The sequence below is a fragment of the Macaca thibetana genome, chromosome 17, assembly GCF_024542745.1.
Source record: "Macaca thibetana thibetana isolate TM-01 chromosome 17, ASM2454274v1, whole genome shotgun sequence".
NCBI lineage: Eukaryota > Metazoa > Chordata > Mammalia > Primates > Cercopithecidae > Macaca > Macaca thibetana.
This window is the reverse complement of record NC_065594.1, coordinates 10262623-10290550: the sequence shown is the minus strand read 5'-3', so window position 1 is coordinate 10290550 and position 27928 is coordinate 10262623. Positions and strand designations below refer to the sequence as shown.

The 27928-nt window shown below is 37.6% G+C and overlaps 2 protein-coding genes across 8 annotated transcripts in view; both read left to right on the top strand.

Annotated features, from left to right (window-relative positions):
- The window catches only part of HMGB1 (high mobility group box 1), a 979364-nt gene that overhangs the window by 291401 nt on the left and 660035 nt on the right, over positions 1-27928 (top strand). The window lies entirely within an intron of this gene.
- Positions 1222-27805, top strand: HSPH1 (heat shock protein family H (Hsp110) member 1). 4 transcript variants are annotated; one of them, XM_050766840.1, is made up of 19 exons: positions 1300-1832; positions 4442-4499; positions 8500-8640; positions 9424-9546; positions 11500-11599; positions 12706-12839; positions 13254-13498; positions 14267-14495; positions 15952-16058; positions 16315-16448; positions 18654-18859; positions 20479-20610; positions 23128-23265; positions 24130-24255; positions 25343-25450; positions 25551-25670; positions 25866-26027; positions 26908-27064; positions 27315-27805. In XM_050766840.1, the coding sequence occupies exons 1-19, from the start codon at positions 1726-1728 to the stop codon at positions 27341-27343; spliced, it is 2556 nt and encodes an 851-aa protein (XP_050622797.1). In that variant the 5' UTR covers positions 1300-1725; the 3' UTR covers positions 27344-27805. The 4 variants fall into 4 exon arrangements, with proteins under 4 accessions (XP_050622799.1, XP_050622797.1, XP_050622795.1 ...); XM_050766842.1 differs by having other exon boundaries at positions 1222-1334; positions 26908-27805; XM_050766838.1 differs by having other exon boundaries at positions 26908-27805.

Below are 27928 nucleotides of genomic sequence, written 5' to 3'. Positions count from 1 at the left end.
GCTCCCATTTTAAAGGTGAGTTAACTGAAGCATGTTAAGTAAGCCACCTAAGTGGCCAGAAAACTAGCAAAAGCACATACAATTTACATGTAACATAAGCCTGGGCCTTTGTAAACCTGCCTCTGACTTAACCTACTTGTTTTGATGGACAAGGAGGAATTCTCACACTCTTTTAGATTTTTCTAACTTTAGGTTACAACCCCTTATTCAATTACACGCTTATCCAACAACACACTTGAACTGTGCTTATACTTCCACGTGCCTGACATAAGGTAAACTCAGGGATCAGAAGCAAACTTAAAAAGACATAAAAGGGTATAAAAGACCTGATAGTTATCAGCAACACAGTTCCACCTTTTCTTACCCTGTCTCTTCACTGAACAAACTTTTACGGGGACATCGCTTTTGAGGGAAAGAAAGAGAAACCGCTTCACATCAAACAAGAAGCAAAACTTACACACAGCACCAATTTATGACTAGGAGTGGCAGGGTAGAACAGCGTCGGCTTAAATCAGACGTATTAAAAATAAGCAGAAAGTGATACTGTGAACAGCCTGCCAAATGACGTCACAACTAAAAATCGCTTAAAAAAAACCAAAAAAACAAAAACCTGACATTTTACTCCACAAAAGATCATCCTGCTGGCTGATGAATACAAGAACACTTAACAAAACCCTTTTGCTTTTATTGTAAGCGGTTTAAACTGGTGTTCCTTCTCCTAAGTCGTAACGCACCAGTTGTCCGGGTAATCCAGACAATAATAGAAGTGAATACAAAACAAACGAACAAAATGACGCTTATTGCCAGGGAACCCGCGCAAAGGCGCCAGACAGAACCCAGCCCAGCCTCTCCCGCGAGTCCCAGAAGACAAAGCCGGGTCCCAGCAAGCACTGCGACAAGGACTACACATCCCAGCATGCAAGGCGCACACTTCTCCCGGCCAGACTACGATTCCCAACATGCTCTCCGGACAGCTGGCCGGCCTCCCCACCATCCTGGTGTCTGGGGTCTCTGCAAAAATGGGGCCTCTCTCCGCCCGTTCAGCCTCCCTTTAGAGTTAAGGGTCGGGTACCACCTCCCAGTAGCAAATTGTGATTATTCCGAGTTTTGGAGTCATTCTTCGTTGCCTGTTTTATTAGGGCAGCAAAATGCCTTCGGCTAGGGCGGGAGTGGGCGGAGGCAGCCTTGAGCCAATGGCACGGGAGCGGCCCTGTCGCTGCCATGGCAACGGCCGCCGTTCTCGGGGGACCGGCCGCCCATTGGGTAGAATCTTTCCAGAAGGCTCGAGAAGAAGGAAGCGGAAGTGGCACGTGGAGGGGCCGGTGGAGGCGCCGGTGAGTAAATGCCGCAGATTCTGGAAAGTTCTGATCAGTGCGATACATAAGGCTGAGGAAGTGGGACCTCCCCTTTTGGGTCGGTAGTTCAGCCCCGGCGACGGTGTGCGAGCTGCGGCAGAGGCAGGCAACCGGAGGTGCGGAGCGACCCGCGGAGACTGAGCCCGGCTTTCTCCCGGGGCTTCTCGTCTGCCAGCCGCCGCTGTCATCCGGGAGTAGGAGGAGCCTGACAGGCCGGCTGTCCGTGTGTCCTTCTGAGTGTCAGAGGAGCGGCCAGACCCCGCGGGCCGGAGCCGAACGCGGCCGGGCAGAAAGCGGCGGCAGGAGGAGCAGGCAGGCGGCCGGAGGACGTAGACCCAGACCCGAGGCGGAGGCGGACCGCGAGCCGGCCATGTCGGTGGTGGGGTTGGACGTGGGATCGCAGAGCTGCTACATCGCGGTGGCCCGGGCCGGGGGCATCGAGACCATCGCCAATGAGTTCAGCGATCGGTGCACCCCGTAAGTGGGAGCCTGCGAGGGTGGATGGGAGGAGGTTCTGGGCTCTTAGTGTGGGGACCCCAAGCTCGTTGGCTACACCGATCTCCGCCGCAAACGGAGGCGTTTGGGCAGCGGCGCATCCCTCCGTGGAACTAGGGACCAGCGACCCGGCCAGAGGAGGGATGGGGGGCTTGCCACCACGAATTGGAGAAGGGATTGTCTCAGGGATTCACGGGGGCGAGAGGAGTCCCAGAGTCGAGACACCGGGTCGTCACTTTGTGCGGGCTTCCTACTGGGGGATTTCAAAACCTCCTGGGGGTCGGGCTGCGGCAGAGCCCGCGACTACGCTCCCTTGTCTTGGCAGGCTGCAGCCTGCGCCTTTCGCGGCCGCCCCCATATCCCCACCCGGCCTTTCTGAGCTGGCTGAGCCGCCTCCAGCTTGTCCTCCTCCCTCCGCGCATATCTTTGCGCACCGCGGAGCCGGGCTGCCGGGCTTTTTCTTCCGCATTGTGAATCTCGAAATGAATTGGAAGCTTCCAGAGCTTGTGTCGCTGCTTGTCCAGTGAGCAGGCGAACTGTTGTTAGCGACCACGGAAGCAGTCCTATGAAAGATCAGCCCACCTCTTTTTACCCAGTTTCTCCGTTGCTAACATTGTTGGCCTTAATGCCCGGGATCATTGTCGAAATATGTAAACGTTCTTGTTTTTGCTCTTTGCCATTCGTGAGGAATTGTAAACCGTATTTTTAAAATTAATTTTGCACAGTGTATGTAAAAGAATAAAAATTGCATACTTCTGGGCTAGAACGCCACAAGAGAATGGATGTCGTCACTGAACTAAATATTCTGTAGGAGCCTGGGGTGGGCAAAGGGCAACATTTTAAAAAGCAAGTTTCGTGAAGGGATATTTTTGGACGAGGATATATACAAACATATCTGCATGTGCACTGATGAAAACAAATGCTTCCATCTCAAGGCAATTACTGTACCTAGTAATTTTTTTTCAAATGTCCCAAGCCCAGGATGAAAAGTGCAAAGTGAAAACATTGAATCCAAAGGCAGAATGACTGGGCTAATACAATTATTTGGGTGCTGAGAACGTTTATGAAAGTTGAGTGGAAAATCTGAGGCAAAAATATTTGGCAGTGTTAGTAACGTTAGCAAGACTGTTTTGAGCAACCTGCACGTCTACCGCTGCAGATATAAGTTTGTTTTTTGGTTGTGTTAAGGTTTTAAAGTTGGAGTTTGGTAAGAAAGAAAAGAGTATTTCAGGCTTTCATGCTTAGGTGCAGTTTATACTTTGTTCTGGTTGATCCAATAAAAGAAAAAGCTTTTCAGAGGAGAGTAGGAAAAAAAAAAATTGTGCTATACAGTGACTACTGTGTGAAACCAAAGACAAAAAGTACAGTCCTGAAAAATGTGCACTGAGGGCAATATTGGAGTTGCCCTTAATATGTTTGTTAAACTGTAACTATGGTTGACACTATTGCATCAGCTACTGATTGCTATTTAGTACAATTAATTTGATTCTCCCCTAGGAAAATGAGTAGATCCATTCTGCAAGTCTATAGTTATTCTGAACTTACAATGATGCTCTTGATTTTGGACGGTTTCTTGTCTAGCTTCTGCTTGGACACTTCTCTGGCATTTAGGCTGCTGTTCTTTTTAACACTTGCTCAGATAATGTAGTTCGAGGATGTTTCTATTACAGCAAATTTAAACTGTAAGGTGGTACTTAATGCCCTCAGTATTTTCCCGTTCTGCTCATCTCATTTACCGTTACTCCTACCTAAGCAGGTAGGAGTAACTCACCCAAAATTAGATTATATTTGGATTAGTAATCCAGAATTAGATAACTCCTTTAATCGAAAACCTAATTCACTTACTGTCTCCTCACAAGACGTTTGAGCTTGTCTCTGCTCTGGTTACTGCGCGGTTGCATTTCCATGGTGGCTGAGAAGGTTGTCTCGCGGTTACAAGTCACCTTCCATCTCTTCAAAGCAGATTTGATGTAACTGATTAGTTACTCCTTTTCCTCGACATTTATATTGTTTTGCGGTGGTACTTGTTGTGCATCCTTTTTTTCTTTCTCCGGTAGAATCTCCCAGATGGGAACCTCTGTGCTCTTGAAACTTCAGAGGTGTAACTTGGGTTCATTTGTTTGCGTTAGCATAAAAACTTTGATTTCTAAAGAAGCAGCTGATATATCAGAACAAAAGTCGGTATGACAATGACATTTAGATGTGTACAGAGTTGGTGACTGAAAGGGAGAGTCACATCCTATTTTTTGTGAGTCGTGTGTAGGGTCAAGTTAATAATACCATTTACATATTTAAAACATTTTCAAAGTTAATGTTCAGTTCGTAATAACTGGGAACCTGGAGGATTCCTGAGCCATGAGCAGACGTTTTTGGGGTGGTAGAACTGCCACCTAGGTTGGATTCTCAGAGCAGCAGGGGATTAAGTGGAAGCCCCCTTTGAGTATCTGATGAAAGCTATAGACTTTAAAATTGTGCTATGCTTGTTCCCTACCCCCTCATGGGTAGGACATTTATATTAGAATTTTTCCCTTGTCAGTTTAAAATATCAACATTTATGCTTTTTAACATTTTTGAAATATATTTTTTTCTAGGTCAGTCATATCATTTGGATCAAAAAATAGAACAATTGGAGTTGCAGCCAAAAATCAGGTATGTTCCTTGAAAGAATTCGGATCACTTTTTAAGGGGGAGTTTTTAAAAGGAAAATCTCAGGAGACATAGAAGAGAGTAAAGTGTGCTTAAGCTTACGTATTTTTGAGTTTTAAAAATGTAATTATGAACCTTCAGATGATGATACTCTTTCCTTCTGTTGCCTTTGTCTTGTTTTATTAAGATCGACTTTAACTTTCTAATTTACCAAACTTCACTTTTTTTTTTTTTGAGATGGAGTCTCGCTCTGTTGCCCAGGCTAGAGTGCAGTGGCGCTATCTCGGCTCACTGCAACCTCCGCCTCCCAGGTTCAAGCGATTCTCCTGCCTCAGCCTCCTGAGTAGCTGCAATTACAGGCACGTGCCACCACGCCCAGCTAATTTTTGTATTTTTCGTGGAGATGGGGTTTCACCATATTGGTGAGACTGGTCTGGAACTCCTGAGCTCGTGGTCCGTCTGCCTCAGCCTCCCAAAGTGCTGGGATTACAGGTGTGAGCCACCGCCCAGCCTGCCAACCTTAACTTTTAGTAACTTTTTGCTGCCTTTCATTTATCTAATTTTTAGAAATTATAAACAAGACATTTTAAGTTCGTGTGAATTTTCTCATGATACTCATTTAAGAGATTCCTTTTATAGAAGGAACTTCTAAGAAGTTACGTGTTTAAAAGCCTTTTCAGGTTACTTAGTAATTAAGGTAGGACTGGGAAAAATTTTTTTTTTTTTTTTTATTTTACTTTAAATTCTAGGGTACATGTGCACAATGTGCAGGTTTGTTACATATGTATACACGTGCCATGTTGGTGTGCTGCACCTGTTAACTCGTCATTTACACGAGGTATTCCCCCTAATGCTATCCCTCCCCCCTCCCCCCACCCACGACAGGCCCAGTGTGTGATGTTCCCCACCCTGTGTCCAAGTATTCTCATTGTTCAATTCCCACCTATGAGTGAGAACATGCGGTGTTTGGTTTTCTGTCCTTGTGATAGTTTGCTCAGCATGATGGTTTCCAGCTTCATCCATGTCCCTACAAAGGACATGAACTCATCCTTTTTTATGGCTGCATAGTATTCCATGGTGTAGATGTGCCGCATTTTCTTAATCCAGTCTATCATTGATGGACATTTGGGTTGGTTCCAAGTCTTTGCTATTGTGAATAGTGCCACAATAAATGTTAAGTATGCATGTGTCTTTATAGCAGCATGATTTATAATCCTTTGGGTATATCCCCAGTAATGGGATGGCTGGGTCAAATGGTATTTCTAGTTCTAGATCCTTGAGGAATTGCCACACTGTCTTCCACGGTGGTTGAACTAGTTTACAGTCCCACCAACAGTGTAAAAGCATTCCTGTTTCTCCACATCCTCTCCAGCACCTGTTGTTTCCTGACTTTTTAATGATTACCATTCTAACTGGTGTGAGATGCAATCTGATTGTGGTTTTGATTTGCATTTCTCTGATGGCCAGTGATGATGAGCATTTTTTCATGTGTCTGTTGGCTGCATAAATGTCTTTTGAGTGTCTGTTTATATCCTTTGCCCACTTTTTGATGGAGTTGTTTGATTTTTTCTTGTAAATTTGTTTAAGTTCTCTGTGGATTCTGGATATTAGCCCTTTGTCAGATGGGTAGATTGCAAACATTTTCTCCCATTCTGTAGGTTGCCTGTTCACTCTGATGATAGTTTCTTTTGCTGTGCAGAAGCTCTGTAGTTTACTTAGATCCCATTTGTCAATTTTAGCTTTTGTTGCCATTGCTTTTGGTGTTTTAGTTATGAAGTCCTCGCCCATGCCTGTGGCCTGAATGGTATTGCCTAGGTTTTCTTCTAGGGTTTTTATGGTTTTAGGTCTAACATTTAAGTCTTTAATCCATCTTGAATTGATTTTTGTATCAGGTGTAAGGAAGGGATCCAGTTTCAGCTTTCTATATATGCTAGCCAGTTTTCAGGACTGGGAGAAATTTTTGTCCTGACCTGTGCTGTTTAAGAAATACAGTAGCCATGTACTGTATTGAGTATTTGAAATGTGGCTTGTCTGAATCAAAATGTGAAGTATAAAATACGAGATTTTTTACTTTTTAATCAAATTGAAAAGTAAAGTATGGTATCTCATCAATTTTTTTTATTGACTACTTATTGAAGTGATAATTTTTAAAATATATTGCCCTAAGTTAATTGAAATTAATCCAATCTCACTAGTTTTTAGTGTGGCTGCTAGAAAATTTTATGTAGGTAGCTCCCCTTTATTCTGACATATAATTCTATTGAACAGCACTGATCTAGGCAGACCTCTTGGTGGAGAGAAGCAGTAAAAGATATATGAAATGCTCTTTGAGAGGCTCTTTGAAATAGAAGACATTTTTCTAAATACAGAAAATAGTATTGCTAAAAAAGAAAATTTTGGACTGTATCTTACTACTGTATTGTATGTTACAGAATGTATTTAGTACTGACCTATTAAAAAATTAGGTCAGGTTTGAAAACAAAAATCTGTCTCTTAAAATGCTTATGTTGTAAAAGGAAATTGGCACTTTATCAAACTTATGAATCTGCTTTCATTAGAAAATTCTTTCATGTTTTCCAATCCTTTGAATATGTAGGTTGGATTTAACTGTATTTCCTTTTTACATTGGAAGAGCGATATAACAAAAGGGTGAAAAAAAAAGGAGAAATAGGCACACTCAAAATGATGTGTTCAAAAGGATAGTGGGACTTCAGTTGTAACAATCCTCTAAATGTGCCCATTGAGGATATTGATAACCTAGACCTAAAATTCTGTTGCATCTTTGTGGTTATGTGAGAAGGATCTGTTGAGACTCATATTTGACCAGTAGACTACATCTCAGTTTTAGATCATAAGGAATTTTAAGACCTAAACTCGCTTGAATTTTATGTTGTTTGAAAATTAGTACTGCCAAGCTAACTGTATTCTTCCTTTATTCAAAGAACTAGGTAAGAGAAAAAGTAAGTAGTAGACTGTTTTGGTATTTTTAAGCTAATAATTTCAGAATTCTTAGTTTTCAATCTTACAGTTATTTGTTGTTTCAAATGAGGTACATTTGAATGAAATGTGCTCTGAAGTGGGGCTTTTCGATCTAGAGTTTACCTAAAATATTTAACCAAAACTATGGATTAAAAAAACACCATCTCTTACAGCAGTTTAACAAACATGTGCACCAGTTGTGTAAGATAGCAGTTCAGTGTCTTGTTTATAAAAACCATGGCTCTCAAGTCTTCACAATATGCACATGCTGTGGAAAACATTGGGTCACTTAGAAACTTTTTGAATTACTCTTCAGTCTCCTACTTTTTGGTGTAGATAACTAGCATTTCATGCTGTTGCTAGGAACAGTAGCGATCCATGTATTTTCTGGCACAGAATGTCTATCCTGGCCACTTAGCAATTTATTAGACTATAAAAATCAACTCTTTTTTTTGAGACTGAGTTTCACTCTTGCTGCCCAAGCTAGAGTGCAATGGTGCTATCTTGACTCACTGCAACTTCTGCCTCCCAGGTTCAAGCGATTCTCCTGCCTCAGCCTCTCGGTTAGTCATGCTCAGCTATAAAAATTAACTTTTTTAAACAAAATTATGATTTGACTATAGCACTACTATTCATTGGGTATAAAACTTCACAAGTTTAGTGGGGGGGAAAAGGAATGAAACAAGTGATAAAATTCTTGTGTGTTCAGAGCCTTTAGTGATAGTTTCACTGTCTTTTTATCTTACAGATTTTGAAATCTGCTTTAAAGTCTGTAGTCACACTATTTTGCCTCTTGTTCTGTCTTGCTGCTTACCTTCTGGCATTTTCTATAGGAGAAGAAAAAAGTATAAATAAAATCTGTTCATAGATGGGAAATTCAGTGAAACTGATGGGCCTCAGGGCAGCTTATGTGCACTCATAGGGTTGGTTCCGAATTGTAAAGTGACTAAATAAAATTACTGAAAGTACTGGTAGGTGGTGAAATTAGAGAAAAAAAATTAAAATCTCAAACCTCTTTTTGCAGCAAATCACTCATGCAAACAATACGGTGTCTAACTTCAAAAGATTTCATGGCCGAGCGTTCAATGACCCCTTCATTCAAAAGGAGAAGGAAAACTTAAGTTACGATTTGGTTCCATTGAAAAATGGTGGAGTTGGAATAAAGGTAATATAATTGAGCAACCTTAGATTCCTTGATAGGAGACTCTTTCATCCATCCATAGAGAAAAATACTGACTTATTAATACTTAAAAAGACGAACTTATTTGAGTTATTACTCAAATTTCTTAATTACACCAGGTGGTCTTTTTGTTTTTTATTCAGCTCTTTTTAAAGTATCGTAGAGAGATGCTAAATTGTCTGAAAATTATTCAAATGGTAGTATATATGCTATAACTTAATTTGTGTTTCTTCTGACTTTTTGGCAATTATAAAATTGAGGTTTATTTGATGTTGGGAAAAAAGTCGACATTGTGTTCATGTATCAAATAAAAGTCTGTTCTGAGACAGCCCAGTTGCAATTGTGGGGAGAGTAATAGTGTAATAACACCAGGAATCTTTTTTTAAACTTGCAGAGGTATTCCTGTCTTGTGATCAACACACAATAATATTTATCCCAGTGATTCATCTCGTCAGTTAGAGTGGAAATTTACTACCTTCTTTCATGTTTTGACTAAGACTTTGGGTGGGGTATATCTGCCCTAGCTTTCTTCCCCTCCCCTTCATCTTTAGGTAGAAGTTCTTTCTTCCTTTTTTTTTTTTCTCTTTTCCTTTCTCTCCCCCTTCTCTCTTTCCCCTTCCCTTTCTCCTCCTTTTCTTCCTTCTTTCCAAAACCACTACAACAATAAAGATTTTATGGAAGGGAATGTGTGCTAATATTTGGAAGTTAAATACTGGCATGTAGGTTCACGTACTACAATGTTTAAAACATCTTTTCCCTTCAATATAGGTGATGTACATGGGTGAAGAACATCTATTTAGTGTGGAGCAGATAACAGCCATGTTGTTGACTAAGCTGAAGGAAACTGCTGAAAACAGCCTCAAGAAACCAGTAACAGATTGTGTTATTTCAGTAAGTGTAATTCCGCAAGGCAGTGTGTGTTATTTCATTTGGCATTCTTTGTATTACTTTTAAGTATCAAATGTGTGAAAGCTGTTCTTTTACTAGAGATCATGTTCTACTGGACTGTATTAACATGTGTTCCAGAGCATTACAAAGTAGATTTGAGTGGTATTTTTAGCCAGAAGCTGCAAAGGTTCTTGACTGGAAATCAAAATCTCATGTGAGGCTTTTTGAAAACACAGATTTTGACTGGTTCCATGTGGGAGTATTCTAATACAGTTAGTTGCTGCACTATCAGGCTTGTACATTTAACACAGGAGCTTTTCACAGGTGAAAGAATTCTACTCTTCGTTGAGAAATGAGTGCATTAGGAGTTTTAAAATGTAGCCTACCAGTAGTGACGAAAGCTAAATTTTTAGCACTAGCAAGCCTGTTACCTTCAGTGGACAGTTACTAGTTAGACTGTCAAGGGGTACTTGAAATGAACAAAAGTCATCTTTTTTTTTGGACACCAGAAAGGTAAATTCTGCTCACCCAGATGTCTTGGGTCACTTCTTGATGCGTTGTGGGGTATGCTTTCGGACTTAAATACAGCATGGTCTTTGCGTTATAGTATGAGCAATGTGGCCAACTGAGGTCAGCCAGCAAGAAGCCTTTATGAATGAATGAGGCAGACGGGCTAACATTTCTCCTATTGTCCTTGCAAGATGGGAATTGTTTTAATCTCTGGCAAAATTAAAGAATTAAGTTAGAAGTCAGTGGCTTCTCCCTCCCCAGTCTCCCTTCCTTTTTTTTTTTTTTGCCACAATTTTTTTCCCCTGGTGAACTGAGAAGCTGATGGAAGAAGTGTTCTGATTTGAAAGGTGAAAGAGATCTACCTTTGTTCTTGCTTATGTCTCTCTCTCAAGCATCTACAAATATTTTGGACAACTTGGAAAAATCACTGTACTAAACTTAGGTACTTTGCACTGAAATGATTCTATGAATGTGTTGTTAGATACTTTTTTTCCTGAATAGTATCCTGAAGTGCTGCACTAGGAGGCAGTCAAAAAGAATTACAACTAGAATGGCACAAGTCAATGCTGTAAGAAACTTCAGCCCTTGAGCTGTTTTCACTCTTAGGAGAATCAAAAGGCTTTGCCAAAAAGTGATTTTGTAATCTTAACATGTTGACTGAATTAAGGAGTACCTCAGTGAACAGCAGAACTGAAAGGGTGGTGGCTGGCATATGTTAGAGTTAGCTCTTTAAGTTCCTGTAGTTTTTGCCTATAGTTTAGTATTATTAAACATTAAATGTTGACCTAGTGTTATAATTTCCTAATGCCAGTAGAAACTTATGATTAGTTTGGAAGCAGATTTAATCCGCTTTAATTTCAAGTTTTCTCTTAGATTTATGTAACTTTTAATATGTCTTATGAAACTCCTGATTAATTTTTATTTCAGCTTAAACTTGGTTATAATAAAGACTATTTTGATCCTGTAATTTTGGGACAGTGTTTTCAAAAGTAGTTACTGTTTCTGAAGGTTAACGACCTTGCAGGAAACTAAAGCCCTATTTCTGTTTTGTGACTTGGTGAGACACCTACTTAGCTGGACTGTTGTGAATTTATAAGTGGTTTGTGGCCGGGCGCGGTGGCCCACGCCTGTAATCCCAGCACTTTGGGAGGCTGAGATGGGCGGATCACGAGGTCAGGAGATCGAGACCATCCTGGCTAACACGGTGAAACCCCGCCTCTACTAAAAATACAAAAATTAGCCGGGCGCGGTGGCAGGTGCCTGTAGTCCCAGCCACACGGGAGGCTGAGGCAGGAGAATGGCATGAACCTGGGAGGCGGAGCTGGGTGACAGAGCGAGACTCTGTCTCAAAAAAAAAAAAAAAAAAAAAAAAATTAAGTGGTTTGTGAGGAATTTCTAAGTATATTTTGTGTTCTAGATAATTCAGAATTGTTTGTTTGTTTGTAGGTCCCCTCCTTCTTTACAGATGCTGAGAGGCGATCTGTATTAGATGCTGCACAGATTGTTGGCCTAAACTGTTTAAGACTTATGAATGACATGACAGCTGGTAAGGAAAAAGCACTTGTCGTGTAGAAGTGAATATACTATCAGAATTATGGATGTTCAGTGCTATTACTTTCGTATAGGTACAGAAACACAGCCTATTAAAAAATCGAGTCAGATTTGAAAAAAATCTACCTCTTACAATGCTTATGGTTAATGAGAAATTGGTACTTTATCAAACTTATGAATCTGCTTTCATTAGAGAATTTCATGTTTTTTCTTCCTTTGAAAATGTAGGTTGGATTTAACTTTGTTTCCTTACAATGCATTTATAGTTAGGAAATAAGTTTTCCCACAAGCTTAAAATTCTGGGCTTTAAAACTACCTTGGCTTACAAGTAATTGGTTTAGTGTAAAAAAAAAAATTTATCTACTGAACTGTAGATAGATGATCACTTATCAAATATTGCTTTTAGCCTGTACTATCTGAATGTGTTACGCTAGGTACTGTGGATATACAGTGGTGATCAGAGCATCTCTTCCTTGAGCTTTCATTAGTTTATTATGATTACAGAGGAACAAAAAATGACTTAAGGAAAAAAGTCAGTTTTTATGCTGAAAAGTTTTACTCACATATTTGTTAGGTTTTTGGAAAACTTAAATATTGGTAAAAATACGTTCTTAGGTATACATGTTTAGAAATACAGTTTAAAGTTCAGAAGAAAAACAAACTTTAGGGTTGTTCAGCTATTCACCTCAGATCTAAAAGAAAATTGGTAGGAACTGCAGTTGCTGTAGTTGTATATTAAATTCTTAATTTTTTTGGATAAGCAGTGTCCTAGCAGGTTGTGGTTGAAATGTAAGTATTGCATAATGAGTCTGATACTCTGTGTGATATGTGGTTATGTTTCACTGTATTCACGCCATATATGTTTTGTCTAGCACATCTCCATATATTGAAAAGTGATAGAGCATTGTTCTGAAATCAGAAAGAGAGTAATAATTAATTCCAAGAAAATCAGTGTGAAGTCAGGTATAAAAGGAATGTAATGTGTTCACCTTTAATTGTTTCAAGTTAATAGTCAAGCTTCCTCCATGTGTAATTTTATGTAACAGTGAGATTCCTAAGAAAATGTGAACCGAGGAATTGAAACATACTTATTTTTTTTAGTTGCTTTGAATTACGGAATTTATAAGCAGGATCTCCCAAGCCTGGATGAGAAACCTCGGATAGTGGTTTTTGTTGATATGGGACATTCAGCTTTTCAAGTGTCTGCCTGTGCTTTCAACAAGGGAAAATTGAAGGTAAAGCCATACATTGGAACTCAGTGTCCAAAACACATTAAGCGTTGTGACTTTAAGCTACTGAGCCGCTTTACTAGGCTTTTTCTTCTTGGTAATGAAGAGTTTTATTTTAGGTAGAGATGTTAACAAGAAACGGTTGCTAAGGTTGATCTCCATAAAGATGATGTAATTGTCTTAGCATACTCTTAAGTGTTCTTGTTTCAGAAAGAAAAGGCTTTTGCAGTTATTTTCTATGTAGTCATTTAAAGGCAAAAATATCTTAGAGATTTATTCCTGACTGATTTGGATTTCATGTTACAATTTAAATATAGTCTTGAGTCTCTTAGTCTTTAATTGTTTGGGTAGTAATATTTAAGATACTAGTTAAAATGTGATTGAAAATAACCAGACTATTTGTTGTTTCGACCAAATTAGGTACTGGGAACAGCTTTTGATCCTTTCTTAGGAGGAAAAAACTTCGATGAAAAGTTAGTGGAATATTTTTGTGCAGAATTTAAAACTAAGTACAAGTTGGATGCAAAATCCAAAATACGAGCACTCCTTCGTCTGTATCAGGAGTGTGAAAAACTGAAAAAGCTAATGAGCTCTAACAGCACAGACCTTCCACTGAATATCGAATGCTTTATGAATGACAAAGATGTTTCCGGAAAGATGAACAGGTGTGTCTTGAATTCTATAGATTAATTAGATGGAACTTTTTTTGAAACTAGCCCAGGTGTCAGTTCTAGTGGGTGTCGTGAGTCTTGGCCTACATTTCAGAATTGTGCGTTACACGCCTGTGGCTGGAGATACTGTTGTTTTTATCACCACTAGCTCTAGAGGCACTTATGTGAAGAGGGCTTTTAAAAATACCTTTGCTAAGTACTCTCATGGGTCTAAGTACTACCCTCAAGTCTTCTTGGTATTTTCACTTTTTAGTATTTCTGGGCCAGTAATTGAATACTGGTTTCACAGAGATACTGTGCAGGGACTGGAAATAACCATTGAAAGTAATGAGAATCAGATCAAAACATTTAGAAGGGTTGGACCTGTTGGTACCTGCCTGTGGTCACGACTTTTCAGGAGGCTGAGGTGGGAGGATCCCTTGAGCCCAGGAGTTTGAGGCGTCAGTGAGCTATGATTGTGCCACTGCACTCAGCAAGACTGTCTCTGGGGAAAAAATTTTAGAAGTAAAATGGTGGTCATAAGCAATATAAAATGATTTATTTGAGTAATAACAGGAGAACTGATTGTCTTCCTCATTATCTTTCTGCCCTGTTTGGTATATTTATCAAAGACAAAAGAGCTGTAAACTACAGTACAGCTAAACTTGGCCCATGTGGGATCCAGGCTGTCTGAGGGGGAAAATAATGAAATTCATTGGGTTATCAAAAGTAGGACAGGATATTGGTCTTAACCTTTCTAAAAACAAGTTTTTATTTGCTAAGGTCACAATTTGAAGAACTGTGTGCTGAACTTCTGCAAAAGATAGAAGTACCCCTTTATTCATTGATGGAACAAACTCATCTCAAAGTAGAAGATGTGAGTGCAGTTGAGATAGTTGGAGGTGCTACACGAATTCCAGCTGTGAAAGAAAGAATTGCCAAATTCTTTGGAAAAGATATTAGCACAACACTCAATGCAGATGAAGCAGTAGCCAGAGGATGTGCATTACAGGTACTTTCTCAACTCTGCTTTTGCTTGGTGTACAGTCCTTAAACAGTTTCCAGTGTATGTCATCATGGTAGGATAATAAACAGAGACCTGTGTCTAGGTAGTAGAAGGACATTTTAAACAAACCCGTAAAGCTGTAGGGAGATAAGGCCACTCAAATCTAAAAGATCCAGTGAATTTCAATTAAAAGAACTACCAAGCTGGTGTTTCTCAAGCTGAGAATCAAAAACAGGTATGATTCTGAGGATATCACAGAAAACACAGCTGAAACACTAATAAACTGTGTGGTGGTGGCAGTTGTTACTTACAAAGCACACAGGGAATTAGAATCTAATCTGATATAATAAGGAATTGATTTGGGGCAAGTTTTCAGGGTGTTAGGAGTATTAACAAATGGTATTAGAAAATAGATAACCTTCTCTTATCCCCAAATTGATTTTTAATCTGCCTATCAGATAAAAAGGCAGCCCAGAAGTGTGAAGTTAGTTTGGTGAAAAACACCAAATCTGGAAGTTATTTGGTAAAAAAGAAAATACTAGTTTATATTTAGGATATTACAGTCAAAAAAGATCTAAATAGTTTTAAATAAAGTTTCAAGTTGACATATTTGAGTTTTAAGCTAGTTAGCAGTTTTTAAAATATAAAATAGGATTCTGTAAACAAAGGTATTTAGACTGACTGCCTTTGTATACTTACAAAAGGAAGAATAGGTAGATACTAATTATTAATGATAATCCATTGTATTATCCATCCTGTTCTATGGGGTTTTTGTTTTCGCTTTTTTCTTCATAATGGAATATGCCTCCTTTAATTAACTCTGATTCCTTCAAATGTTGGAAGTTTATATTTTCTTCAGAAGTAGAGCTAATTTTGGCCTCTCTTTTGAAGGATCCTATACTAAATGATGATTTTTTTTGGGTCTATTCAGCTTGATTATCTAGCTATTTTTATATGTCCTGTCTAAATAGGGATTTGTCCACCTATCTTTTGGGTGTTGCCTTTCCCAAATTTGAATTTACCATTGCTTTCTTCGTTTACACAATTATTTGAAAATCTGAACATTATGGCCCTTTTGGGGGTTTCTCAGACATTTGGAAAGCAGTGTAGACAGAACTGTTCATGTATGTATGTGTACATATTCAAAAGTGATCTTGAAATTGCTGTCAGCAAGGCATTTCTAGAAAGACCAGTCTGTTTTCCTAATCCCCATGAAACCTGTTGTTGATTAACTGTCATTATCTTAAGATATATTATTTGTCTTTGTACCTAGTAATTGGCATAGTATTTAGATGGTAAAATAAATTCTTTGTTTAGATGAAATACACTGGGAACGATTTTGGAATGTGAGTTTTTTAAAAAAAACAAAATCCTGCCCATCCATTAGAATTCAGTTTTATATTAAAAGATGACTGGAAAGTGTTCATGTGCTCATGATAATTTTATTTTATTTTTTTTTAAGTGTGCAATCCTTTCCCCGGCATTTAAAGTTAGAGAATTTTCCGTCACAGATGCAGTTCCTTTTCCAATATCTCTGGTCTGGAACCACGATTCAGAAGATACTGAAGGGTATGTAGCAGAAAATAGCATTCAGATACTCTAATGTAAAGAAGAAAAATTAACAGATGACTTCTCTAGTGGGGAGTCATTAATTTACCTGGAATCTTTCAACAACCAAATCTACCAAAATATTTCTCTCATTTTGGTATTGTAAATGATGAGATAGAATTGATAAAGATTTTAGAAAGTCTCTTTTCTGTTTGTATAGCACAGTAAGCATATTTAAGTACTTCATCTGCTGAATGCCTTTTTCTTTTCTCTCCAGTGTTCATGAAGTGTTTAGTCGAAACCATGCTGCTCCTTTCTCCAAAGTTCTCACCTTCCTGAGAAGGGGGCCTTTTGAGCTAGAAGCTTTCTATTCTGATCCCCAAGGAGTTCCATATCCAGAAGCAAAAATAGGTAAGCAGTTCATTGTGTATATTTTACTCTTTAGTTAAAGACTTAGCTTCTCATTCATTGTACAAACTTTAAAAGTTTTCTTATTCTTAGCGATGTTGAGGGGAGCATAATTCTGTGTGAAGACATTTTCCATTTAGAATAATGGTGATGGAGAAATAACTTCATTTTATTGAGTCATCTGGTCTAGAGATAGAATGACTTGGTAGTTCTGCTGTTACTTGGAGTTTTCCCGTTACTTGAAAGTATATATGTGTACGTATATATATATGAACACTTTAGTATTTTCACTATTCTGATACAGTCTGTATGTAAAAGGTTATCCCTGCTTTTAATACTAAGTTTTTCTCTAGGCTAAGTGTTATTTGTAGTCTGTTACTTCTAGTTTAAAACCTGAGTCAGCGACCATTGTGAATCCACATCTCAAGTGTACCTTTGTGTTATCTTTTCTAAAGATAAGTTTTTTTTTGGTACATATTTTGGGGGGACACTTGACACCATCCATCTACTTTTACCCATAGTAAGTCTCTTTCCCAGACCATGGGTGAAATTTGCCAATATTGCTAGGTCTTTTCAGGACACACCCTTGCCTCACACCTTTTCATAAATAAATTGTTTGAAGGAGTTGAACCTGATCAATTGTGTTTTCTTTCTTACTACTTTAATGGCTAAAATGTTCTGACCCAGAGTTGTGGTGTATTGTTTTTAAAACAGTTTTCATGAATTTATTGTTAGGAAAAGAAATCATTACATGTAGACTTGTAAGATTTTGATAAATTGGAATCTGTGCATTAATTACTGTGTGGAAGATAAAATCCCAGCTTTTTGGCATGGCATCTAATTTTTCATGTTTGATTGAAACTGAAAACGTCACACATACTTGAGCGATCTTACATCCCACTTTCCAGAATAAATGCTGTTTCTTTAGATAGATGGATGTTTTGGCAAATATTTCCTCAACTACTGATTTGACAATTAAGGTGTATTCTTTCATCTTTCAGTGACATTGTAATTAAATCTGTAGCTCTGTGTGTTTATATAGACAACACTTTAAGTACTAGGCAGTTAAATCTCATTTAGAGCTTCGCACATAACAGGTTCAGAGTACTTACTTTTGACACAGTGGTCTCTAGAGTAAAAGTACTTATTTGTGGCTATAACTTAAACCTAGCACTTGCTTCTGTAGTAAGTGCTCACTGTACTAAATCCTCAGAAGCATAGAAAAGTTAGGTAACTTTTGTAACAGGTCACACAGCCAGGATTCAAGCCCAGATAGTCTGGATTAAAGTCTACACTTTTAACCATTAGTAATGTTCTGGAACCCCATTGTATTATACATAATAATTTCAGACTTTCATACAGATTTTGGCTCACCTCCCTTATTTAAAACAGCTAAATGTTTTGATTATTTATCCAAAAGAATGGTATTCTTTAAAAGGTTATAGGATTAAAATTCAGCATGTGCTTGCTATCATTTTCCTTATGCTTTCAAACAGATTTTCATGTCTAGTTTGTGCTCACCCATCTGGAGAAGTAGGGTAGAAGGAGGCAAGAACTGCTTGTTATCAGTATCTTACACTCAGTGTTTGCCTAGTGTTAAATAAAATAGTTATAAGGGTGCCCTTATCTTTGAAAGCTTTTATGGCATACTAAGATTAATTTCAAGTATATACATTTTAAGAGGTCATAGTTATATATTAGAGGACTTCAATTTGGTAAAGACTGGGTAGAAAATTTTAAAATAGCAGTAGTTCGCAGGTGTTATTTTTTTAGCCTTTGTATTTTTCTTATCTGTCTCCTTTACATAGATAGATTTTTATTGATTTATTAAGAGGCAGGTTCTCACTTTGTCACCAGGCTGAAGTGCAGTGATGTGATCACAGCTCAATGCCACCTTGAAGTCTTGGGCTCAAAGGGTCCTCCTGCCTCAGACTCCTGAGTAGCTGGGACTACAGGTGCATGCCACTGAGCTCAGCTAATTTATTATTTATTTTTTTATTTTTTATTTTATTTTTTTTTTAGTAGACACGGATCTCACTATCTTGCCCAGGCTGGTCTCAAACTCTTGGGCTCAAGTGACCCACCACGGCCTCCCAAAGTGCTGGGATTACAGGCATGAACCACCTCACCTGGCCTCCTTTACAGAGATTTAGATTTAATTCTAAAATTGTGATTCTGTGATTGTTGTTGTTGTTGTTGTTGTTCTAGGCCGCTTTGTAGTTCAGAATGTTTCTGCACAGAAAGATGGAGAAAAATCTAGGGTAAAAGTCAAAGTGCGTGTCAACACCCATGGCATTTTCACCATCTCTACGGCATCTATGGTGGAGAAAGTCCCAACTGAGGAGAATGAAATGTCTTCTGAAGCTGACATGGAGTGTCTGAATCAGAGACCACCAGAAAACACAGACACTGATGTAAGTTTGTGGATAAACCCTTGTGTTTGAGTAGAGTTGACTTAGTTGTAAGCTATAGGAGAAGTGGGTAGGGAAGGGTTAAAATGAATGTTTTCCTTCATAAATAATTTTGATCAGAATTTTAGGTAATGATAATAGCACTTGCCAGTTAGTGGTAGTATACAGCTTGAAATTTGGTGAATTGTGACTAAATTCTGTGTAACTTAATTTGAAGTAACTAGTATATGACAGAGTAGGTGATGTTTCATTGAGTTGGGATTTTTTTGGTTTTTTTAAGATGTAGACCACACATTGAGAAGTCGAATGTTGACTGACGTTTAAGAAACTTAAAAAACAGACTGCTACAAAAACTGTTTGAAATAGCTACCAAATATTAAAGTTTTTAAAATTGTATGACAAAATTGGCTTTGATATTTTAGAACTTGTTTTTGTTTTTACATGGTTTTCTGTATTGTGGGAGGAAGGACGAGAAGTGTCTGTGTAGCGTATAGTAAGAATTGTTATCATTAGCATGAGTGCTAGTTCTGTGTGGTCAACAGAAGAATTTTAGGAAGCTAAAGTATTACAGTAATTACAGTTTATTTCTAGGGAATAATTAGAAATAGCTTAAGAGGGAGGCAGTGTGGTGTTTTAGTAAAGATGTGAGAAAGTGCGTTATCTAGTGATCACTGTGTTACCTTTCTAGAACATCTAAGGAACATAAACATTCTGAACCTTAGTTTTATTCTCATCTAGAAAAATTCTAATGTACAGTAGTTGGTTAAATGATGAGTGCCATATACTTTCTCAATCTCTTTAGTGCCTTTTGGATATCAGGAATGCCTCGTTCCTAAATACTTCAGTGTCTGTCTTAGAATCTTGAAGCTAAGAGAAGAAAAATATGAGAAGAGTTCAGTGTGAGCAGAAAGTAGTTAACCTAGAATATTTCCGCCCTCTTCCAAAGATGGGTAAAGATCAAGCAAGCACTAATTTATTAGGGATTGAGGGCTACTGAAAAAGAAAATTAGGAAACTCTTAGGGTTCATTCTTCTTTTTCTTTACCAAATTTTTAATTAGGATTGTTAATATGTAGCATTTATTCTTTACTGGATATAGCTGGATCACAAAAATTGGGGACAGAGTGAGTCTTGGGTATCTATAAACTGAAGTGATGAATTCCGAAATAACTGATAATTGCCCATTTTATGTAACTGTTTAGTATATTGAAAATGGAGATATGTTGAGATCCATGATGGCTGCTGGTAAAATAGGTTTGGAAGCTTGTTTCTAGGAAAGAGGCCTGGAGTAATCTATTTCCAGTGCCTTAGAGAATTAATATCTGTACGAGCTTAGATGAGCTTCCTAAGGGAGAGTTCTTGATTCTTACCACATCAATTAAATGCTTACTTGTGTTATTTAACCATATTAACTGCTGTCATTCAAAGAATTTTTTACAGGTTTAGAATATCTACAGAAGTTTTCAAGTACTTTGTGTTCATTTTGTTTTTATTCAGTACCTTTTCTCCCCACCTGTTAAGATTTCAGAAATTGAGTGTACTGTCTTTGGTGCCCTATAACTTTAAAAATTTATACAAGTACACCTGCTTTCTACATCCTTTGTGCCTGGGCTTTCATTTCAGAAAAATGTCCAGCAAGACAACAGTGAAGCTGGAACACAGCCCCAGGTACAAACTGATGCTCAACAAACCTCACAGTCTCCCCCTTCACCTGAACTTACCTCAGAAGAAAACAAAATCCCAGATGCTGACAAAGTGAGTGACTCTTCTAGTTCATTCCATTAGACAATGTTGCAACATGTAATCATTAATGATATCATTAAATTGCAGTTTCAAGAGCAAGCACCAAATAATTTCATTCTGTGTAGGATTTTTTTCTGTTGATTTTCTATGTATTTTTCAACTAAAACCAGTTAGAGGTATTTAAGTTCAATTAAGGGAATTGAATATCCTGCTTTAAACCTAAAAGCTTCTCTTGATTAACTGCCACTCGAAGTAACAAGAGACCAATGTATACTGTTTGTTGTCTTTCAAAGAGCAGAGGTATCTTCTAATACCAAAGGCAGAACTTGATATTTCCCAGGGCTACATGATTAGTTTTCACTTGAACTAATCAGTTGATAAATACATGGGCTATAGGAGTCTAGTAAACTTCTTTCTCCTCTCAAGCCATCGGTCAAATTTAAGTAAATTAATTATGGTGGTCTGGTAATAACCAGATTGCATTTCAAGGTAATTACTTTTTTGTCCTGCTTCCACAGTAGGTATTGGAAGCTAACTTAAATAATGGTGGTGTGTCCCTTGGAAAGTGACAGCTTGTAATCAGACCTTTAAGAGTCATGGTCAGATGGATATTGAAAAATTTCTGTTGTTAACAGTGAATCACCGTATGTTTTGTAGAACTTTATTATTTTCTGTACAAGGTACATGTAAATAATTAGCCTGCTCTTGGTGGTTTGGCTTCCCTTACATTCTGAGGGTAGAGTTTTTTTACCCTCAGGCAAATTACAGAATCTTTCATTGGGTCAGGATAGGTTTTTATACTATGTAAAAGTTTCCAGTTTTTAATTTTTCCGTCCCCTCATTGATCCTGGGGGCTCCAGTGTGAGCTATGGGTCCTGACTCTGATTTCTGAAAGCTGCTCTCTGTTTTCCGCTGTTAAGTTGTATGATGATGGTGGTTATTTGGAAAAATAGCTGCTTAGTTTCAACAGCACACCCCTTGACTTGGGATGAGCATACACATCAGCTCTTGCTGAGAGTCTTAGTACCTGTCTAGAACATGACATTGGGTAGGATCTCATGCTCCTTAGTTGTAGGTGTGACCACTAGTCTGAAGCCTTTTGGAGCATTATTACCCCTTTGGAGAGGGTTCCTCATCCATTCCGTGTTGAAATGCCATTTTGTGATGCTGGTTTTGTCAGTAGTTGGTTTAATTGGGTACTATCAGGTTGTCTTGTCTTGATTTAACTTCCATACATGTACTGTTATCCATTTGTTTCCTAGCATCTGTTGCTCTTGTCTTCCTAGGTGTATGTTTGATTGGATTCATTTTTCTTTCCTGTGGCTCATGCCCTCAGAGCATGCATAATATATTGAAGGGTTGTGTGCATTAGAAGGAAAGTGAGGTGTGGAGGACTGCAGGCTGACTGCCTAGTTCATCCATAGTGATACAGCTTATAGCACTTGATAGGTGATGTCTAAGGAACACTGAGATCAGTCTCTGAAACATGGGATCTAGTTCCATCTCTTTAATTTTAGCCAAGTCATTGAACTTTCTAGACCCACTTTCTTCGATAAAGTGCCTAAGATTTTAATCCATTATAACTCCTCAAAATTATCTATGGCCATGATTATTGTGCCTCATGGGCTAGTCTCGTCCCATTTTACCATCCTACCTACAGGATACATGTTTATACACTGTGGTTGTCATCTGATCTGTCATAGAACTGAGTCTGCTCATTTGTGTTCTTTGTCATTTATATTAGTAGGAACCTGCAGAAATGGAAATGCATAGCAAAGGCTTGGAAAATTGAAGGCCACAGGAGATACTTACTTCTTTAGCCCTGTATTTACATATTTTGAAAAAACTACATAAATCATTGGCATGTGTCACATCAGTCCATTTGCTACTTTAAGACTGTTATCTCTTTTTACCTTGCAAAGTTGCTTATGAGAAATGATACAATTCAAAGGTGGATAGTAAGAATAATATATGTGTATGTGTGTATGGGGTAGAGAGAGAGATATATACTCCAAGTTCCATAAGGAAAATTTAAAAGGCACTCATCAGTGTAGTGCTAGTTGTAATTGAAGCAGGCATAGTAGCATATAGGGCCTACAATATTATAGGAATTAAGATGATCCTAACCTGTTTTGCATTGGTTGAAGCTTATCCTTAGGTGACAGGTTCTAGAATCTATAAAGATAAGAATAATTTAGTAATTTTCACTTTTTGACTCATGGGACTTATAAGAATATTTAAAGGGGTTAGAAAGTAAAGACTTGTGAAGAAAAGCTTTAGCAGGAGAGATTGTTCAATACGAGAAGAGAAAAACATCCCGGTGAATTCCCAAAGGAAGGTATGGCATATTTAATAGCAGCCCTGATTTAAAATAGAGGGAATTAGGTGATTCTGTAGACCCTTCTAACTTTATGATTTTCAGAGATTTTATTTTTGCCCAAGTCATCAGTAAGTATGAGGAGATCTTTTTTGTGTTTTTCCAAGTGGGTTGTTTAAAATTTTTTCCTTTTTTTTATTCCCCTTCCTAAGGCAAATGAAAAAAAAGTTGACCAGCCTCCAGAAGCTAAAAAGCCCAAAATAAAGGTGGTGAATGTCGAGCTGCCTATTGAAGCCAACTTGGTGTGGCAGTTAGGGAAAGACCTTCTTAACATGTATATTGAGACAGAGGTAAGTACTTGAATTAAATATTTTTATTTTGAAATATGTTTAGTTTCTTGGCCTTGTTACCTATGTAGATAAATGGCCATAATTCTTTCTCATCCCAAGTTTTATATAGTTTTAGGGATAGAATGAAGCCAAAACTAATGAATTTTGCAGTTTAATTTTTTTTAACAACTTTGTTTAATTTTTTTTGTATTCATATTAGAGAGAGCTATGCCGTAGATAATTATGCTTGATATAACATGATTGGCTGAGTTCTTGTGAAAAAATTGGATGGCAGTAAATCATAACAGAGCCCAGTACAGTTGGAATTTCATGGCACACTAAATATTTCTATTAAAATACATTGTGTTTTTTAGTAGTCTGAAATTCTAGAATAATTCTAGAAATGTGAAATAATTGAGATTTGGTTTTTCCATACTGAGGTGGGAACATTGTATTTAGAAGTTTATTTAACAATAAACTGTAGTCCATGGATTTATCTTTGATTTAAAAATGTGGCAAAGTGGTGTGGCTGTTATACATTGGCCAGTATTAATCCAAATATAGACAACCATTTATATACAAGAAAACAAAATTACATTTAAGCAGTAGCTTGGTTTTTTTTTTTTTTTTTTTTTTTTTAAGCGTTAAATATGAAGTCTGTGTAATCTGTTACAATGTTAAAAAAATCAAACTTCAGCCTGAGTATTTAGAAAACGGAAATGTCTGTTGGGTTTGTAGGAAGATTTTGACGAGGTATAAATTGGAACTGTGTTAACACTAAAATTTGTTTTGTATCATGTTTTTTAAAACCCCAGAGTCTACACATTTAAAATTTAGTTTGAGTTAACTAGAAGACCGGAATTAACCTTTCCTGTTTCCTGACAGGGTAAGATGATAATGCAAGATAAATTGGAAAAAGAAAGGAATGATGCTAAAAATGCAGTTGAGGAATATGTGTATGAGTTCAGAGACAAGCTGTGTGGACCATATGAAAAATTTATATGTGAGCAGGTATGTTTTAGAGCTCTGTTTTTGTTCAGGTAGTCTCATATAAAGTGTTTAGTATCAAAATTGACAGTTGAGGCTTAAGCCTTTACTCAGTTAGATAACTTGAACTTTTTGGAAACAGAAAACAAAAGTAATGGAGATAGAGGCTCATTGGTGATGAGCAGTTTTATTTTGTACTAGCCTACCCCTAAAACTCTTCATTTTTACCATCTAGAAGAGAGAACCTATCAAGTATTTATGTAGAGTTCATGGCATTACCGTCATAGGGTCTAGGATAAATACAAGAAAAATCTTTGCTTTTAAAGACCTCAAATGCAGTGACACTGCTGACTTGGTAGCTTTCCTGTCATTGTTTCATCTCATAACGTGTTCAGTCATTCCCAGAGCTTACTAAGCCCTGTTATTCCCCTTATCCCTTTTCTTGACTCCTAGTTGGTATGGCTCTGAGAAAATCCCAGAAGCACAACTATGAAAGATAGGACTTAGAAAAAAGAAACTAACTGGATAAAAATCTAGAATTTAATTAAGTGTCATTTAAAGTGAAATTTGGAGTCTGTTTTATTAATAGTTCTAAGGTCTCTGGGCTACCTTGTAACATACTTCAGTTTTAGCTCTGTCCTGACATTCTCTGAATTTCTTATGGTGGGGACTCCAAAGTCGAGATGACTGAACGAGGCAGGACCTCCCAGGGCTAGAGTAGAAGTTCATACTGTACATAAACCGGTTAGGAATGATTTTTTCGTGTGTTCAGTGATTGGCAACTTGTATAGCTTCCCCTTCAGTGTTTGATAGTTGTGTAAGTCAACAAAAAATTGCTAAAACCCGGGTTTTTTTTGGAAAGAAAGAAGATAATTGCTCTTCTATAAACCACATTTCATTGTACAGATTGGGCTTCTAAGATAAATCTTTTAAGTCAGTGAGAGCCATTTTCGGATGTCTCTGTGTAACAAGGCAGAGAAGCGAAATCAGAGTGCCTTCCTAGATGCGATTAGCTACCTAGTATGAGAATACCTCTGAGAATGCCCCTTTGTTTTGTTGTGAAAAATTCTGATGTATGAGTGCCACTAATATTGTCATATTTTGTGTTAAGGATCATCAAAATTTTTTGAGACTCCTCACAGAAACTGAAGACTGGCTGTATGAAGAAGGAGAGGACCAAGCTAAACAAGCATATGTTGACAAGTTGGAAGAATTAATGGTAGGTCGTTTTCTCCCCCTGAAAGGTGGTACTTGTGTTTTAAACTATAGACTTTAAAGTAAAATTATGATAACTATTAATTTATTACATTTTATTTTAGAAAATTGGCACTCCTGTTAAAGTTCGGTTTCAGGAAGCTGAAGAACGGCCAAAAATGTTTGAAGAACTAGGACAGAGGCTGCAGCACTATGCCAAGATAGCAGCTGACTTCAGAAATAAGGTGAGTCAGTCTTTTTGTACATAGGGAGGAAGTTAACCTAGATTTTAATAAGCTAACATTTAAGCTGGGAATCATCTAACTTTGAAATTTTGGTATTTGAGGTTAGAGGTAGATTTGAACTTCCTGGAAAGTTGGGTCAAATGAAATGTTATTGTTCAATAAATTCTATAGAATGACCATGTTATTTCTATTCAGGATGAGAAATACAACCATATTGATGAGTCTGAAATGAAAAAAGTCGAGAAGTCTGTCAATGAAGTGATGGAATGGATGAATAATGTCATGAATGCTCAGGCTAAAAAGAGTCTTGATCAGGATCCAGTTGTACGTGCTCAGGAGATTAAAATAAAAATCAAGGTGAGTGTTACTGTCTCATGTTTACTTCTGGGTTCGCTTACGGACTCAAGTTGCAGTCATTTGAACCTTCAACATAGCCATTTTTCCTATAAAGCTTTTACCTCATCCTGACCGAGACCAGCTTTTCTTAGTTTATTATTCTGTCACAAAATACAGAAGACCTCATAAGTTTGTTAAATTTTCCACTTCTCCATTTATTTATTCATTTCAACAAGTGTATTTGTTGAGCCTGTCATGTGCCAGTCCTTGTTCTCAGGATTAAACAATTAAGTGTGCAAAGTGTAGTCTCTGACCCTATGGAACTCATCTTGTAATGGGAGGGAGACCAACAGTAAACAAGTCTGTGTCATCTATCAGAGATGTTAAGTGCTATAGGGGAACAAACTAAGGAAAAAGGGCTTAGGAAATTCTAGGTCTTGTGTGTGAGGCTGGAAGGAAACTGGGAAAAGTGTTCTTCTGGAATAATGTTCAAACGCAGTGAAGGTCAAGGAAAAGTGACCCTTTTAAGCACTGTCAGTTTCAAGCTATAAACTTGAATTCTAGCTCTTTCCTCACTAGTTTTCCTGATCTTGAAGTTACTTAACCTCTTTGAACCATTGTCTTCCATGAAGTGGGGATTATAATTTCTGTCTTTTAACTCTGTTGTGAGGATTGAAGGAAGTAATATATGTAAGTACATAGTCCTAACACATCATGGAAGAATATTAATACTCTCTTTTGGTCAGACTGTAAACTGTGGTTTGGGGCAAGTGTAATGAGAAAATGTAATTATTTGATGTATAATTGGAGTTGGTAGAAAAATAGTGGGTCAGGTATGTGGAGAAGCAGTTGAAAATGAACTGGATGGATCTGCGTTAATCTGATAACTATTTTCTTATAGGAATTGAACAACACATGTGAACCCGTTGTAACACAACCGAAACCAAAAATTGAATCACCCAAGCTGGAAAGAACTCCAAATGGCCCAAATATTGATAAAAAGGAAGAAGATTTAGAAGACAAAAACAATTTTGGTGCTGAACCTCCACATCAGAATGGTGAATGTTACCCTAATGAGAAAAATTCTGTTAATATGGACTTGGACTAGATAACATTAAATTGGCTTATTCCTTCAATTAATAAAATATTTTTGCCATAGTATGTGACTCTACATAACATACTGAAACTATTTATATTTTCTTTTTTAAGGATGTTTAGAAATTTTGTGTATTATATGGAAAAAGACAAAAAGCTTAAGTCTGTAGTCTTTATGATCCTAAAAGGGAAAATTGCCTTGGTAACTTTCAGATTCCTGTGGAATTGTGAATTCATACTAAGCTTTCTGTGCAGTCTCACCATTTGCATCACTGAGGATGAAACTGACTTTTGTCTTTTGGAGAAAAAAACTGTACTGCTCGTTCAAGAGGGCTGTGATTAAAATCTTTAAGCATTTGTTCCTGCCAAGGTAGTTTTCTTGCATTTTGCTCTCCATTCAGCATGTGTGTGGGTGTGGATGTTTATAAACAAGACTAAGTCTGACTTCATAAGGGCTTTCTAAAACCATTTCTGTCCAATAGAAAATGACTTTTTGCTTTGATATTAAAGATCAATGAGTAAAACAAAAGCTAGTCAAATGTGTTAGCAGCATGCAGAACAAAAACCTTAAAATTTATCTCTCACTATACAGTATATTGTCATGTGAAAGTGTGGAATGGAAGAAATGTCGATCCTGTTGTAACTGATTGTGAACACTTCTATGAGCTTTAAAATAAAGTTCATCTTATGGTGTCATTTCTAAACTGTTGATTTTGTCACTAATTTAAAAAATGAGATGGGGGAGAATATGAATTATTCTAGCAGAAATGAAGTTAGTGTCCAGTTTTTCTTTTTTACTGCTTCTGTTATCTCTTTTCTAAGTGAAA